Source organism: Manihot esculenta, chromosome 17 (assembly GCF_001659605.2).
Source record: "Manihot esculenta cultivar AM560-2 chromosome 17, M.esculenta_v8, whole genome shotgun sequence".
NCBI classification, from domain to species: domain Eukaryota; kingdom Viridiplantae; phylum Streptophyta; class Magnoliopsida; order Malpighiales; family Euphorbiaceae; genus Manihot; species Manihot esculenta.
Window position 1 is genome coordinate 20,432,194 of NC_035177.2, and position 15,479 is coordinate 20,447,672.

The window sequence follows — 15,479 nt, forward strand, 5'->3', positions numbered from 1 at the left end:
ACAAAAAAAATTGATTTAGGTGCTAAACCTGTACAGAATTATGTTCATATCACACTCTCTTGGCCTGAATAAAATTTTTTCACTTCCTTGCAGCATGGTAAAGCTCCATGTAATCAAGAGCAGGCTTATTCCAAGACCAGTCTTGCTCCATCACGGTTTTACATAATGAGTTAAACCACTCTCGATCCTCAAACCAAACAGAAATTGCCCTGAAAATTTCCATTTCAAAATAGATATTACTCTATAAAATCCAATAAAATATGTCATGCTCTCTCCCTTGTGTATCCAAGAACACAACTTGTCAAAAAGAATGACAAATTGTTTTACTGGGTTGATTGTGTACGAAAGGAACTCTTTTAAAGGGGAGCAGGGAATTAATATGAGGGGGAAATTGGAAACCGCTAATTAAGAAAGAAGATGAAAATTTATCCACTTCGGCCTCTACTCACCTATTTAAAGCATAATCAATTCCAGCAGCATCGGCTCCACCAAAATTAAATCCATTTGGCTCAAGACCTTTTGCTTGTGATCTCTCTTTATCATGGTCAACATCAAACACTGTGTCATAAAGTCCTATAGAAGAAACATCAAAATGAACAGTTAAATACATCGTAGGGTACCACAGAAGGGCCATGCAAAACCCAACAAATATTTTATTATCAAGTAGCAAATACAGAACTAATATGATTGCATGAATGATCATAGAGGAAAGCATAGAAAAAAAAAAAAAAACATGACTTGGAATGAAGGAAAAAGTTACAGGATCTCATAAGTAATTGAATAACAAAATAAGAACTAGGTCCGCTGGTTAGCTGAGTGAATTATAACTGTTAGGACTACAGAAATTAATGAACAATTCAATTCTTGAAATGTCTAAGCAGCTAGGGATGAACGCACCTCCAGTTTTTCGAACAACAGGTATCGCACCATATCTCATAGCTGTAAGTTGGGCCAGTCCACAAGGCTCAAACATTGATGGGACTAGAATGAAATCAGCGCCTGCATATATCTAAATGAAGAAGGGAGAGAAGGAAGCAGTCAATGAAGAATTATAGATGTGAGATTGAGATACAAATATCCATCCAAGCAATAAATATCAAAGAGAATATACTAAGTGTGATAGTGGCTCATCATAGGTCAAAAAAAGGCGAGCACGATCACTATGTGAAGAATGCAACTGGCTGGCCAAATTCTCAAAATCACGTTGGACGCGAGGATCTGGAGCTGAACCAAGTAATACGACCTGCCAACACAAATTCCATCAGGCACAAGAATGCTAACACAACGCTTGCTTCACCGCATGGATCAAACAAGGTCAAGCAAATGGTCTAGATCAAAATGCGCATCACAATGTTACATCTCACACGTACAGGAGCAAAAATAAATTGTGCATAGGACTAGGATGGGATGACAAAGATTCCATCAGCATTATGAACAAGTCTATTCTTCCAAACAGGATATTTGCCTAATTCACAACAGCTAATATTCTGGGAAATTTGAAGAGTTTTCTTTCATTACTTCTAGAGTGAAATATAAATTAAATTACTAGATTTCCCCCCTACATTTTTATTTCGATTCTAAGACAATATTTCAGAAATATGTTATTATTTTCTTGATGCACACTTTAATCCCTGAATGGAACTGCAATTTCTGCTGCTAGCTTGGCATTCAGAGGACCTGAAGGCATGAAAATTCAATGGATACTGTTGTACATGTTGATAAACTGCCCACAAGCCGTGGGACCTGAGAGTAGAAGAGAATGCTAACCTGTCCATGGCGATCTAAAGTTTGCCAAATTGCATGCTTGATGAGATGAATTCCTTTCTGATGGGTTAGGCGAGTGATAATCCCTACTAAAGGGATATCAGCTTTCTTTAATCTAGACCTCTGCTGCAAAGCTTCCTTGGCTGCTCTTTTCCTTCAACAACATTCTCAGATATGTAGGAAACCTGTAATAATACATCATAACACAGTTGTGGCTGGCAATAATCAGAATCATCAAATAAATTTTTGAGTATGACTAAATACTTTGTGAAAAATAGATGCAAAGCTGTATATGGTTCCAATATTACATGTAGAGCCTCAAAAATCAACCACAAAGAGAACCAAGCTAGGTATAGAACTTTCACCCTGAAAAGGGTAAACACACATTTTTCATATGTGTTAAGCAATACCAAACTTTTCAAATCCAGAATCAAAGACTCGGTATTACTCAATCCTAAACATGACAAGCATGACAAGGATTTTAAGTTCTCATGCAATCAAAGAAAATAAATTAATGAAGAAATCTGCAACATGCATGATCATAGAGTTGACAGAACATTCTTCCATTGGGCTTGTTACACGTAGAAGAATAATATTTGTTGTTATGTTTCACAATAGAGATTACAACCTATTTATACATGAAAAACGGTATCTAAATAGAAAAGAAAATCAAATCTATAATTATACAATCCTAAGATTAAGCAACTGATCCATCTATCAATATTTACTTTCTATATTAACATATTTATTACTTTCTATATTTATTAACATATTTACTTCCTGTAACCTATAACACTCGCACTTAAGTTGGAGCATAAATGTTAATCATGCCCAACTTGTTACATATATAATCAATTTCAACCATAAGAACAACCAACCTAAAACAATCAAAATAAATAAAGGATCAGAAGAACAGGACTCTGAATAGTAACTCGTAAATAGTAACCAATAAACAGTGTCCGATGTCTCCAAATGTTACCCTTTATGGGCAATCCAAATGAACAGAGCCCTAAGTCTCCAAATGTTACCCTTTATGAGTAACCCAAAATGAACAGAGTCTTAAATCTCCAAATGTTACCCTTTGTGGATAACCAAATAAACAGAATCCTAAATCTCCAAATATTACTCTTTATGGGTAACCCAAATAAATAGAGTCCTAAGTCTCCAAATGTTACCTTTTATGAATAACCCAAAATGAACAGAGTCCTAAGTCTCCTCCAAATGTTACCCTCCTCCAAATGTTACTCTTTATGGGTAACCTAAATGAACAGAGCCCTAAGTCTTCGAATATTATCCTTTATAGGTAACCTAAATGAATAGAGCACTAAGTCTCCAAATGTTACCCTTTATGGGTAACCCAAAATGAACAGAGCTCTAGGAAATAAGACACGTTTTACCTGTCTCAGCCGCTACTAAAGACGTTGGAATAATTTTAATAATATGGGTCTTACTGTCAAAAAACTATTTCAACCAAAATTCTATACTCTTTTACCTTCAAACGAATTAAAGAAAGACAACAAAATCTAACCCAGTGAACAGTATAAAAAAAACGCCTCCACCCAACACCCAAACAGCAAACGAACAACAGATCTGACAAGCTGGTTGCAAGGCAACCTCATCGTCCTCTCTAGATGGACGATGAGAGATAAATATTACTTTAGATGGGTAACACAAAAGAACAGGAGTCCTAAGTCTCCAAAAATTTTAAAACTTGACGAAAGAAAAAAAATTAAATCTCTACGAGAATGACTCCGATACCATGTAGAAGAATAATATTTGTTGTTGTGTTTCACAATAGAGATTACAACCTATTTATACATGAGAGACAGTATCAAAATAGGAAAGAAAATCAAATCTATGATTATACAATCCTAAGATTAAGCAACTGATCCATCTATCAATATTTACTTTCTATATTAACATATTTACTTCCTATAACCTATAACATTACGCATATGTAAGAACCACATAAATTGAAAATTCTAATTCATGGATACAGAGGAGCTATAACTTAAGGCATTAATCCAAGAACCACTTGTAAAGAAATTCAAAACAGAATTGCCACCCACTTACAGGAATGAACTCATCGTTATAAGGATCCCATATATCTGGGTCAATTCCATTCAGTATTCCATGGAACTTGCGGAGATGAGGAGAAACTGCAGGATTTCCAGCAACCTCCTTTGAATATGTGGGGGATACCTTCAGATATAACCAACAAATAACTCAGATGCTACTGCAGTATATGAATAAAAGTATAACACTGCCAAAATATAATATGAAGTGTGTGTTAGCTTCCCCTTAACTTCCCCTTTGTTGCTAATCCTTTCTTTGGTGATATTAATACATTGGAAGATAGAAGTATAACATGATAACAAATTTCGAGATATAAATGCTCCAATCCACTAAAAAGAATGAGACATGAATAAAAATAACCTTGGTCAATATTTTCATTCACTTCATAGCAAACTTGATGCTTTTCTTACTTAATAGCAGTTATATTTAATCCTCCCAAGATTTTTCCTAGCAGAATGGGCAATGCAATTGATATATCTCAACATGATGATTAAAAATATTACTTTGTTTCAATAGACTGTAAACTAGGAAAAAGAATACGGAAAAAAAAAAGAATTCATACATAAATCCATATAAATAATTAATGCTAGGCAGGGTCAGGAGCAATTCAGGGATTGAGGAGAGCAAGTCAACAGAACTTTGTTTACTGAGGATAACCAGAAAAGCAAACTGTACGAGAATGAAAGAAGGCAGTAGTAAAATCATGTAAAAAGAAAAATGAAAAATATAAGTACTCACAGTTGTGGACTTGTCAGAATATGCCATGGCTTTTGCAATGTGTCCTGCCCCAAATTCAAGGTTGTGGATTGTGAAGACAACCCGAGCTTTGCTAAGTCCATAATCCATATAATGGTCCTTAAACAACCATGCAACTGGAGCACTAGACCAATCATGGCAATGGATAATATCCTGAAAGTATAAAACACTTGTTAGTTGTTAACATAGAAGTTTTACAAAGGAAAAGTTGGACTAAATCATTTCTCATTGACAGAATTATAGAAATGTGTGGCTATGCACTAAGGGGGAAAATGATAGATTTAATACAAACAGAGCCAAACATCAGGAGAAGTTAGTTTTGACATTTGCTTACAGAATAACTTTCTGACAGCAACCCTTTACATGCAATTAATTGTCTTGCACCTATCATTCTGATTATATAAGCTAATATGAATCCACCATTTACTGGCATACACATGCAGACAATTATTTGTGTACTGTGTCAACAAGCATGGGTAGGCAAACTGTCTTTGTTAATGCAACAACTGTTTAACATAAACCTAGTCTTGAGATTGAGAAACTGAAGAAATACCTTTGATTAGCACTATTCACTTTGAACCAAAATAGTGAACCTCCTGAATTTGGAAATTCAGTTCAGTTTATTAGGTAATTCAGTTTTGTGATTTTCAGTCTCTTCGATCCAATTTGGTTTTAAAGAACTAACAGAAGAACCGAAGTGAATTCAATAAACACTGCATTTCAAAATTTAGCTTTAGGGTCATGTAAGTTTCTGTCCGACTGCTCCTAACCTCTCCTTACCCACTTTTAGTTTTCCCTATTTCCGCTCTCTCAGACTTTCTTCTTTGCTTCTTGTTCTTCTCTCTTTGACTCCTTCCTCTTGCCATCGCTTGTGACTCACCCACCCCCGCAGCCTCTTGGAGGCAAAACCCACTACTTTTGCTCCTTCCTCTTTCTTCCAAGTCTTAAAACGCATCATCAACATGAAGCTCAGGTAGATAATCATGCCATGCGCCATTTCGGAATATTAATCTACCTTAAGGGGCACTCTCCACTCTAGTATTGTATCACTTCACCATCCTAAGCTCATACTCAGTGTCCACATTGACCTGGAAATTATCTACATCAAGTGGAGATGAAGGAGAAGAATTTCAGAATCACTGGTTTCACTTCCATTTATTTGACTGCCAAATTTGAAAGGGATTAGAATACTTGAGTAGCTAGATACCACAAATAAATTTTTTTAACAAAAAATTAACTCCTTAAAGATTTGGAATAATTGGGGTTTATTTTTTATTAAGGCATTTGTTTTGCATATCAACATTGAAGTTTTGTGGTATTTATTATCTGGAATTATTTGTTTTGTATATCAAATTTCAATCGCCAGACCTATCTACAATAGGTGCATGTTTATGCATTGAAATTGAGAAATATGCACTCTATAGCCTCCATATCTATATCTTAGCTTGATTGATGGGTTTAGGTTCAATAAGATTTATATGCAAGTAAAAACTTTATGGCTAAGGATGAAATGGATTGTCCTTCTTCCATGGACAGAGGAGGAGCACAATTTGTTACTTGTATTATTGCAGGATGGAATGAATGAACTGCACTGAACTGATTTATTTGAGTTTGATTCGTCATTGGTGTGCCTTTTTTTTTGGTTTAGTTTGAAACAGAGCCAACCATTTGCATATCCCTACCTTCAATTAAACTAACAATTATAAGCCTTGTAACCAATAGATGGCTTCATATGTTTTGACAATGGAACCTATTGAAACGCTGATGATCATTAATTGTTAGCATCATCAACTATGCTTTACCAGTCATCCAAGAAACAAATATCTGAAATCAATTTATAACCATTTTACCAAAAAAAGGGTAAAGAAAAAAAAGCCATAAAACTTACAGGATGTAATTCATTTTGTAGTAAAAACTCAAGAGCTGCATGACAAAAGAAACCAAACCGCTCACTATCATTTCGGCAGCCATATATGCAACCAGTCGAAAACATCCTGCAACAGAAAATTTATAAGAAACTATTGGACATTTTGTTCTGAATTTCTAAAATTGCAAGAACAGGATAAGGCATTTAGGGATCAGTTTAGCAAATGGATAATATGTATATTTTCAACTTTAATTCATTAAATTAGCCACATGAACTGCATGAAGGATAGTCCATTATCCAATCCTTCCAGAGGATAGGAATGTGAAGCTGGCAAATTATATGGACCATATAATGCACACAAAAAAAAATCTTTTGCTTATATTGAAATTGTTAAATGCAAGACTTACAAAAATTATACTTTTATCAAGTTTCTGTCCAGAAAATTATTGCAACTCAAAAAAATTAGACAATTAGCCTCAAGGAACATTAGAAAATTTGAAATAGTTACTACCCTCAACTGAATCAATTTATGCACCAAGTCTTCACAATTAATGAAGCACATGCAAGCATGAATTGCATGTGTATGCAACCAAGGGGAAAGCGAATAAAATGCATTATAGTTCTAAGCAATACAATCCAGACTGAAATCCAGGTGCAGAGAACAGAATATGCAATGTATATTACTTGACCCATGAATGAAGTAATACCTTTGATACAATTAATCATATGAGCAGAGAATTTTAAGAGCGTAGCAGAGCAGAGAATTACCCATTCACAGGCTCCAAGAAGTAGACAGAAAGGCCTTCCACCTTTCCATACCATACTTTTATTTCCGTCCCACCCCAGGAATAACTTTTCTGATGATAAAAGTCCTTTACCTATTTCAGAATTATAATTCATTAAAAATTCGGGTCACAGAAATACAGGAAGCATTGTGATAAGCAATGTTTATTCAATTGCATAAGCAATGTTTATTATTATAGAACAAGTCACAGATTAGAAAAAAAAAAGGCACATGCTTAAAAACAGACAAGCTTTGGCATATGCACATGCACAAAAATGTTGAATTATAAAAGGAGGCACTTTAAAAGAAAATTCATTCTTGAATGGGATAATGAAATATCATAATTCAAATTAACTATTCAAATGGGCCCTCAAGGGTGATATTAAATGGTAAAATATAGGTTTTACAATATCTTCTACAGTGCAAATGACATAAACATACAAGTTAGGAATTAAGACAAAATCTGCACTTGCAAAGAAAGAGAGAGGAAGAATTTACAGAAAATGTAGCAGCAATGGACCTTACATGGCTAAGGTTTAAACAGTCATACTTTGGAAGAATGATGTCGACACTGTGATTTAAATCTTGTACAGCACGAGAAATACCAGTAATAACATCTCCAAGTCCTCCTACCTGCAACATATATTACAGAAGTCGACAAGAAAAAATAGAATGAATAATTCAGTAGATGTTCTAAGACTAGATTATGATAATTTTAACTGCTAAACTCATTATCACTAATGCTATTACAGATTCTCAACCTTCTAATTTTAACATGAAACAATAATGTTAGGACCAGAGACAACATACCTGGTGTTTAATCATGTATAAAATTAGCGCATATCTCTTGCTGAGGTGTGCATATCATCAGATATATTATCATATTTCCAGATAAGCAAACTTTATAGACACGGTTAACAGAGATTCAGCAGATTTATTACATAATTTAATGACTAAAAGTTACCTTTGCAATTGGGGCCATTTCAACAGCAACATGCACAATGTGCATTGGTGGCTCTTTCACAGTTCCTCCAAATACAGGTATGTGGTAATCCATGCCATCTCCGTTGTCAAAAATTCCACCATCTTCCCTCTCCGAGAATACAAGATCCATCATGTATGCATCTAAGGGTACCTTGACTGGGAAAAATACCAGAAAACGAAAAATGTTTTTATTTAAATATTTGTTCCGAAAAAACTTCTTAAATTTATGTATCAAATCTTTATTCATCTGATACGATAGGGGGGAAAAGAAAAGGGAAGGCGGCATATCATATATAACCCTCTCCTGATCATTGCAAAGAGGAGCGCCTTGTGCACTACAGATTCTCTTTTTTGACAGGACATAAATGCAAGTGATTTAGCATTATGTTGTATGCTTAATAAACCTGCCAACAAATGATAGATTGGCCTTCCTAAGGTGCGACGAACCAAAAGCCTAAAAAAGCAAGTGGATAAAAGATACCTTATCTGCATGTTGGTTAGTGCAATAAAATTCAAATGATAGAATATAAGAGCTATATAATAATATACTTATTGTCCATACTCAAGAAAAAATCCACTCTGATACATCAACAACCTGACTAACTTTTGAAGTTCAAACAATTCAGTAAAATAAGATCGTAGAATGACTATTACAGGTGTTAAACATGAATAGTAAGGAAAAAAGGGGAGGGGGAGAGAGAGAGATAGAGAGAGACCACTATATATAATTACATGTATAAACAGAAAACACTAACACCATGCCAATCACAATAAAGACATCATTAAAATGCTATAAATGTATCTAGGTGAAAAAAAATACATACAGAAAACTAGAATTGAAAGCATACCAGTGGATTTGACATGAGAACCATTATCTGCAGGCAACATCTTCTGAGGTGGCAGTGGACCATTGTGGTGGGTCCAATGGTTAAATGAACATCTGATCCAAACTTCAGATTTACCATTCAGAATGGTGTTAGCAGGATTATAGAAAATTGTGACGGCAGTTCCAGCCTGAACATCAAGAGGATCAGTATAGAGTATATGCTTTTGATACAATAGAAACCTTTTCAAAGTTCTCTCCTTCCTTTCAGCTTTCATACGTGTTGTTCTTGCTGCCTGTAACAAGGGAAGAACAAGGAAATAGACTTAGCTCACTAGGCAATAAACATTACATTGAGCAGAGAGATAAAGTTCTCAGAAAATTTAGCTTATAGCAGTTCAGACATGAAAGCATCAAACAACAGGCAATCATCTTTAACTGTTAATCCCCATTACAAGTAATCCCCAAAGTTCTGTATTCCAATCTGAATTGGTCTCAGAGGTAACATATGGATACTAGCAATATGAATTGTTCTTAATATTCTAGATATTAATCTAATCACTTTGACTGTAACAAGCAAAATGACCTTGGCACGTATATCCTCCTCTCTTAACTGCCTCTCCTCTTGTGGTTTTCTGTGTTTCTGGTGTTCTTCCTCAAACGAAAACAATCCTTCAGGAATGGGCTTTGCAACAACCGCGTGGAAATCTTGCCTTTGATTGTTATCATATACTATTGCACTCTGAGGTGGTCCATCAGCAAAGACCCAATCCAAAACAAGGACTTGATCAGGTACAACCACTGCAAAAGAACATGGATGCGGAAAATTAAACAATATCATACAAGTAATTTCCAACAGCAATATGTAGATTTAAATAGAGTCAATACAGTTGTATAGCAATCATTAGGTGCCAGCCTAGGAGGAGCATAGAAAAAGAGCTGTTTGAAAAACAAAATATTTTGACTCAGAAGAGAGCTTAAATATAACTGAAATCAAGAAAATTGTTCAGTGATAGAATCTTACTTCTAGTTATTTCTAGAAACAAGGAGACATCAAGTTTAAGTATGCCAAGCTTAAGGTGCCAATCACAAAGACCTTCATGTTCACTTTAAATACAGATTTTAATTTCATTCAAAGTATCTTCTAATGTATGCCACTACTAGATTAAAGAAGAAATACATTCACACATACCATTAGCATACCACCAGTCACCCTCCTTTCTCTCAGATTTGACAAGCTTTTCCACAAAGACCAATCCATCATTCCAATTATTATATCCCCCATGAATCCAGAGGTCATTAGCATGAGAAAGAGGACCTGAGCTTTTGTTATAATATAACTGGACCAGGCCTCCACCATGAAACTCACTCGGCTCAATATACCAAACATTATCAACGGATCTTGCAGCATTTTTCATCAACTGGAGCAATATTTCCTGGCTCTTTTCAGTTTTGACCTTTGCCTTGGCTCTGTCAGCTTCACTTGCAGCCTTCTCTTCTTCTCTTTGCCTCTGCTCTTCTGCTCGTCTTTCTCTCTCAGATTGCTCCCTACATTTTTCTTCAAGCAAAAAATCATCAGATGGAAATGCATCCATTCCAACTTCTATAGGTATGCAGAAATCTCTTTTGTCATTGTTGTCATATGCATTTTTTCCATTAAAGAAGACAAAATCCATCTTGTATGCTTCTTTTGGAACATGAACCTGGCAAGACCACCAATCCCCTTTCAAATGAGTCTTGTTCAACCTCATGGTAAAAGATTTCCATCTCCACTCATTAAAGGCTCCCATAATGAGCACATCTGGCTCATTATTCAGAGTGGATAGACTCCTATTAAGGTATACTTGTATATATTTATCAGGTTTCGCCAACTGGGGATAAACAAACAACTTGTTACCCCTTGAGAAATTCTCCTCAGCAAGCACCTCAATTTCTTGTTTCTGCGAGTTTTCTTCCATTTCCATCTTTAATTTTAGAGAAGGATCTTTGGTCGATTTTTCATCAGTTCCAACATTTTCATTTACAATGCTATCACTCTTTGAGTTGCCAAACTGCCTCTCCTCTATGGTAATTTCATCAACTGGTCCAGACATACATTCAACACTACCAACAGTTCCATTTTCCATACCTTGATTGCTTTTGGCAACAAACGCCTTTTTGCTAATTGATGATGCATCTTTTGTTGTCCTTTCTTTGTTAACTTTCTTATACTCAGTAAATTCAATTGCCTGTTCTTCGTCTATATCAGGTTTAATTTCAAGGATTTTCTTGTTGGGATCCACAATCTGACGAGATTCTAGAGCAATTGAAACCTCTTTAATTCCTTTGTTCTTTGCATCCCTCTTCAGGAGGCTTGCTCCTGCTGACTTTTTTGGTTTGAATCCTTTTGGAGGAGGTCTTTTAGATTTTGCAGTTGAAATCTTCCTGTGTCTCCTCTTAGAAAAATCTGCCATAAAGAAGGCCAAATTCGAAAGAAAAATGAATTGAAATGACCAAAAGGAATTAACGTTGTAATAACAACATATTACCTTATTGCTTTAAAAAATAGTCAAAAAATATAAACACAAAAGGCTAACCTGCAGCAACAATAAAGTGAAGTGAACTCCCACCTATAGGGTACCTGTTGCCTCCTGAAGTAAGCTGAAATAAAATGCATCACAGAGTTATTTAATTTAATATATGTAATAAAGCAAAATTCAATCCAATTCGATCAATCAACAACAAAGAAGGCATACATAAAACCATCAACAGAGAAAAACAACTGTAAGCAGACACCTTTGACTGATTCAATTCAGAATTTGAAAATGAACATTCAAAAAAAGAAAGAAAAATATAAATAAAGGGAAAGAAAACACAAACTATAAAATTGGGAGTGAACAACCCACTAACAAATTCAAACAAAACAAGCAAAAGCATTAAACTAAGCTAATGAATCATTAAAAAGGTCACAATACAAGTACTTACATTTGAAAAATGGCTGGTTTTAACGCGAGGAAAAAAGCCAAGAAACGGCTTGATGTTGAGAAGGGTTCTCTCCTGAAAGACAGCTCTGCAACTGAGCGGTTTATGCACCTGCAAACCCACTTCCATGGTTGACAGGATTATACCACTATCTCAGCATCGAATAGAGAGGAAATGTTTGTTGCCAAGAACAAGATTGCATTTCATATCATTCACCATTAAGAATCGGTCTCTCTCTGGAACTGTGAACTTACACTTGAAAATAAGAAAATTTGGCTGATATCATATAACAACAGAAAAGGCCGAGAATCTCAGCCAGGAGCGTGAATAATGTTAATATAATACGATGCAGCCTATTATAGTAACAAGTATATATTATTTTTTAACCGTTGATCGCTACGTTCTTGTGAATGTACAAGTGATTATGAGTTTTCCTATGCCGCTTATTGTGCACTTGCGCACGGATAAGCGGCCTGAAGCTTTTTTAAATTCATAAAAATTTATTTAAATATTATTTAAAGATCCCATCCCATGATATGAAAGAGGCTCAGTTAAGTTAGAAATTGACACATCATGAAGTTTTGCCACGTCGGCATGCTTATTGTTGGAGTTCAGGTCGACCTGGTTATGGCAATCTATTTGATTTAAAATTAAATTAAATTAAATAAATTAAAAATTAAAAATTAAAATTTTGATATTTATAAAAATTAAATTAAATTAATTTTAATCATAAATTAAATTAAATTAAATTAAATAAATTTGATTCGATTAGATTCGATTCAGTTTAATTTGATCAGGTTAAATTTTTAATAATTTTTTATTTTTTATTTTATTTTTAATATTTTAAAATTTAATTAAAATATTTTAATTTTAATATAATCTAATATTTTTATATTATTAAAAATAATATATTATTATTACTAATCGATTCGATTCAGTTTTTAATATTAAAATTAAATCGAATCGAAATAATAAAAAATTTTAAAATAAAAAAATTGAATCAAATTAAAATTAATAAAAAGTCGAATTAAAATTTCAAATTAATTTAATTTAATTAATTTTTTCGATTTAAACTAAATACTGCTCTATCTTATTTACGGCGGATAAGTTCAAGGCAATAATTCATTGATTTTATTTTTATATATTTAACCTAGACACCTTAATTTTCTTTATTACATTTGTTACTTTTGCAAAAAAAATCACATTAGTTACTTTTGCAAAAAAATCACATTACATTTAGTAAAATGCAAACTATATAAATAAAAGGAAACTTTTTCGGTCGTTTGAATTTAAAATTTATAGCCTTTTTTTTTTTAATTAGGCCAAATAAAAAACAAAGAAAATCTTCTTAGCTTCTGCATATCAATTTGTCTGATTAATGTGCCTGATCTGAAAGGCCTTAATTGACCTGAATTATTAGGCAGGAATTATGCATGAGAATATTTGAGGAAATCAAAATTATTTTATAACAAAATGGCTACCAATTGGAATCACACACGTGTATTTTCTATTTTTCCTTTACAAGATGATGTTGTTGGAAGTGATTCGATTCTCACAATTTTAAATATGATAAGCTATTAATATACTTGGTCCTTCATATTTGTTGCATATGAATACGATAGCATTAAGCTCCTATAAAAGATTTGCACAAGTTTCATTGACCATGCCTCTGCAATTTTTGTTAGTATAGAGCTACTATAGTATTTTAGATGTTTTAATATATTGTATTTTAGTAGGTTCTAATAGGTTCTTGTATTTTTTAGTGAATGATTTATAGGTCTAGACTACCTATATATAGATGGGGTATGTATACTGAAAATTTATTTCAGAGTGTATAATATAAAATACATGTCTAAATACTCTCATTTAATCAAGATGATATCAGAGCCATCGCTTACCTAACCTCTCTCCTTCTCCTGTCCAAAAACATTCATTGAAGACCAAAAACCCTCTCCTCTCTCGTCCAGAAACATTTCCTCGAGACCTCTCTTCTTCTCCCATCCAAAAACATACCTTGAAACTAAAAACCCTCTCCCATCCAGAGATATTTCCTTGAGACAAAGAAATGGCAGAAAGTAGCTCTGTTAGGATACTAAGCAATTCGGCTCCGACAATCTCCAAGACAGTCGTCGATGATGCCTTGACGCTGCAAAACTCAGATAATCCGGCGATGCTTCTCGTCTCTGTTCAATTAAATGGAATCAATTATCGAGGATGGAATTGGGCAATGAAGATAGCTCTCGGTGCGAAGAACAAACTCGCATTCGTGGAAGCGAAAATCGACGCGCCTGAGGACGGATCTGAAGAGTATGAGAAGTAGAGACGATGCGACTATATGGTGACGTCGTGGATCCTCAATTCCATTTCGAAAGACCTCATCGGAAGCTTCTTCTATTGTAACGACCAGGAAATCGGACCGCTACCGGCGTTAGGATTAAGGTTGCCGGAACCCATAGCAAGCCTAACATACATCCTGTTATACTTGATGAAATCCCATACATGATCATACATTTTCATAGAAACTTAAACTTTTCATATACCAAACTTGACCTGTGTATGCATCATAACTGTAAACATAAAAACCCCATACTAGAGCTCTCATCAAATGCTCTAGTAGGGTCAACATCTCATACATCAAGCTTGGTTCAACACATCTCATCATTAAAAACATTTACATAAAGATCATGTATAAAAGGGATTACAATCTATCAATAGGCAGTGGCGGAGCCAGGAGCTTCCCTTTGGTAGGGCACCACTGGTTTAGCGCGACATTAATAATTTACCGAAATTTTAGCAAAACATCCCTAAAATATGGACATTTTCCAAATGATTTAACATGTTTATCCAACACAATAGATCCAATATAATTTTATAGATAAAGCTCTACCTGATATTGTACGCTGCAACTGCACTGCTGCGGGGAAGAAGGGAGAAAGAGCGGGGGGAAGAAAGAAAAGGTGAGTTATCTAACAGGCAGTGAAACTGACCGATAGGGAGAGAAGGAAGGAAGGAGAGTTGAGTGGAGAAGAGAAAAGGAGACGGTGAAAGAGGTGGGTCGGGATGATTTCGAAATAAGCACGGCCCGCCTTTTGCTTCACTGCTATCCCTTTCTTTTTCATATATATATATATATTTCTTTTCCCCTTCTCCCTCGACCGCTCTCACTCACAAGTAGTGTAACTGGTGGGCTTGGGCTTAAATATTAAGCTTTTCATGCTTGCCACGTTAGATGAGCATCTAATATAAACTTAATTTATATATAAAAAAATAAATTTATTCCACATATTATCATATAAAAAGCTAGAAGAGAGAATCTCGGGTTCTCCTCTCCCGATCTCCTATCCCTATTTAAGAAAAAAAAAAAGAAAAGAGTCAGCATCCATTTCAAAATTCAGCAAGAACTAAGATCTCCTGTCAAGCAACCCATCATCAAATTTATTTACTATACACAATACACATTCCTT

The 15,479-nt window shown here is 34.5% G+C and overlaps 1 protein-coding gene and 1 pseudogene across 1 annotated transcript; both read right to left on the reverse strand.

Moving 5' to 3' along the window:
* LOC122722233 overlaps nt 1-48 on the reverse strand; it is a 13,974-nt pseudogene extending 13,926 nt beyond the window's left edge.
* Nucleotides 16-12,310, reverse strand: LOC110607682 (starch synthase 3, chloroplastic/amyloplastic). The gene is given in 17 exon segments (XM_021746829.2): nt 16-209; nt 450-573; nt 898-1,009; nt 1,112-1,243; nt 1,768-1,916; nt 1,919-1,949; nt 3,838-3,966; nt 4,579-4,749; nt 6,485-6,590; nt 7,232-7,341; nt 7,773-7,880; nt 8,212-8,387; nt 9,080-9,350; nt 9,641-9,855; nt 10,247-11,500; nt 11,631-11,694; nt 12,019-12,310. Coding segments are annotated over 17 exon segments (3,408 nt in total). The 5' UTR covers nt 12,145-12,310; the 3' UTR covers nt 16-79.
* Nucleotides 12,311-15,479: the final 3,169 nt, after the last annotated feature.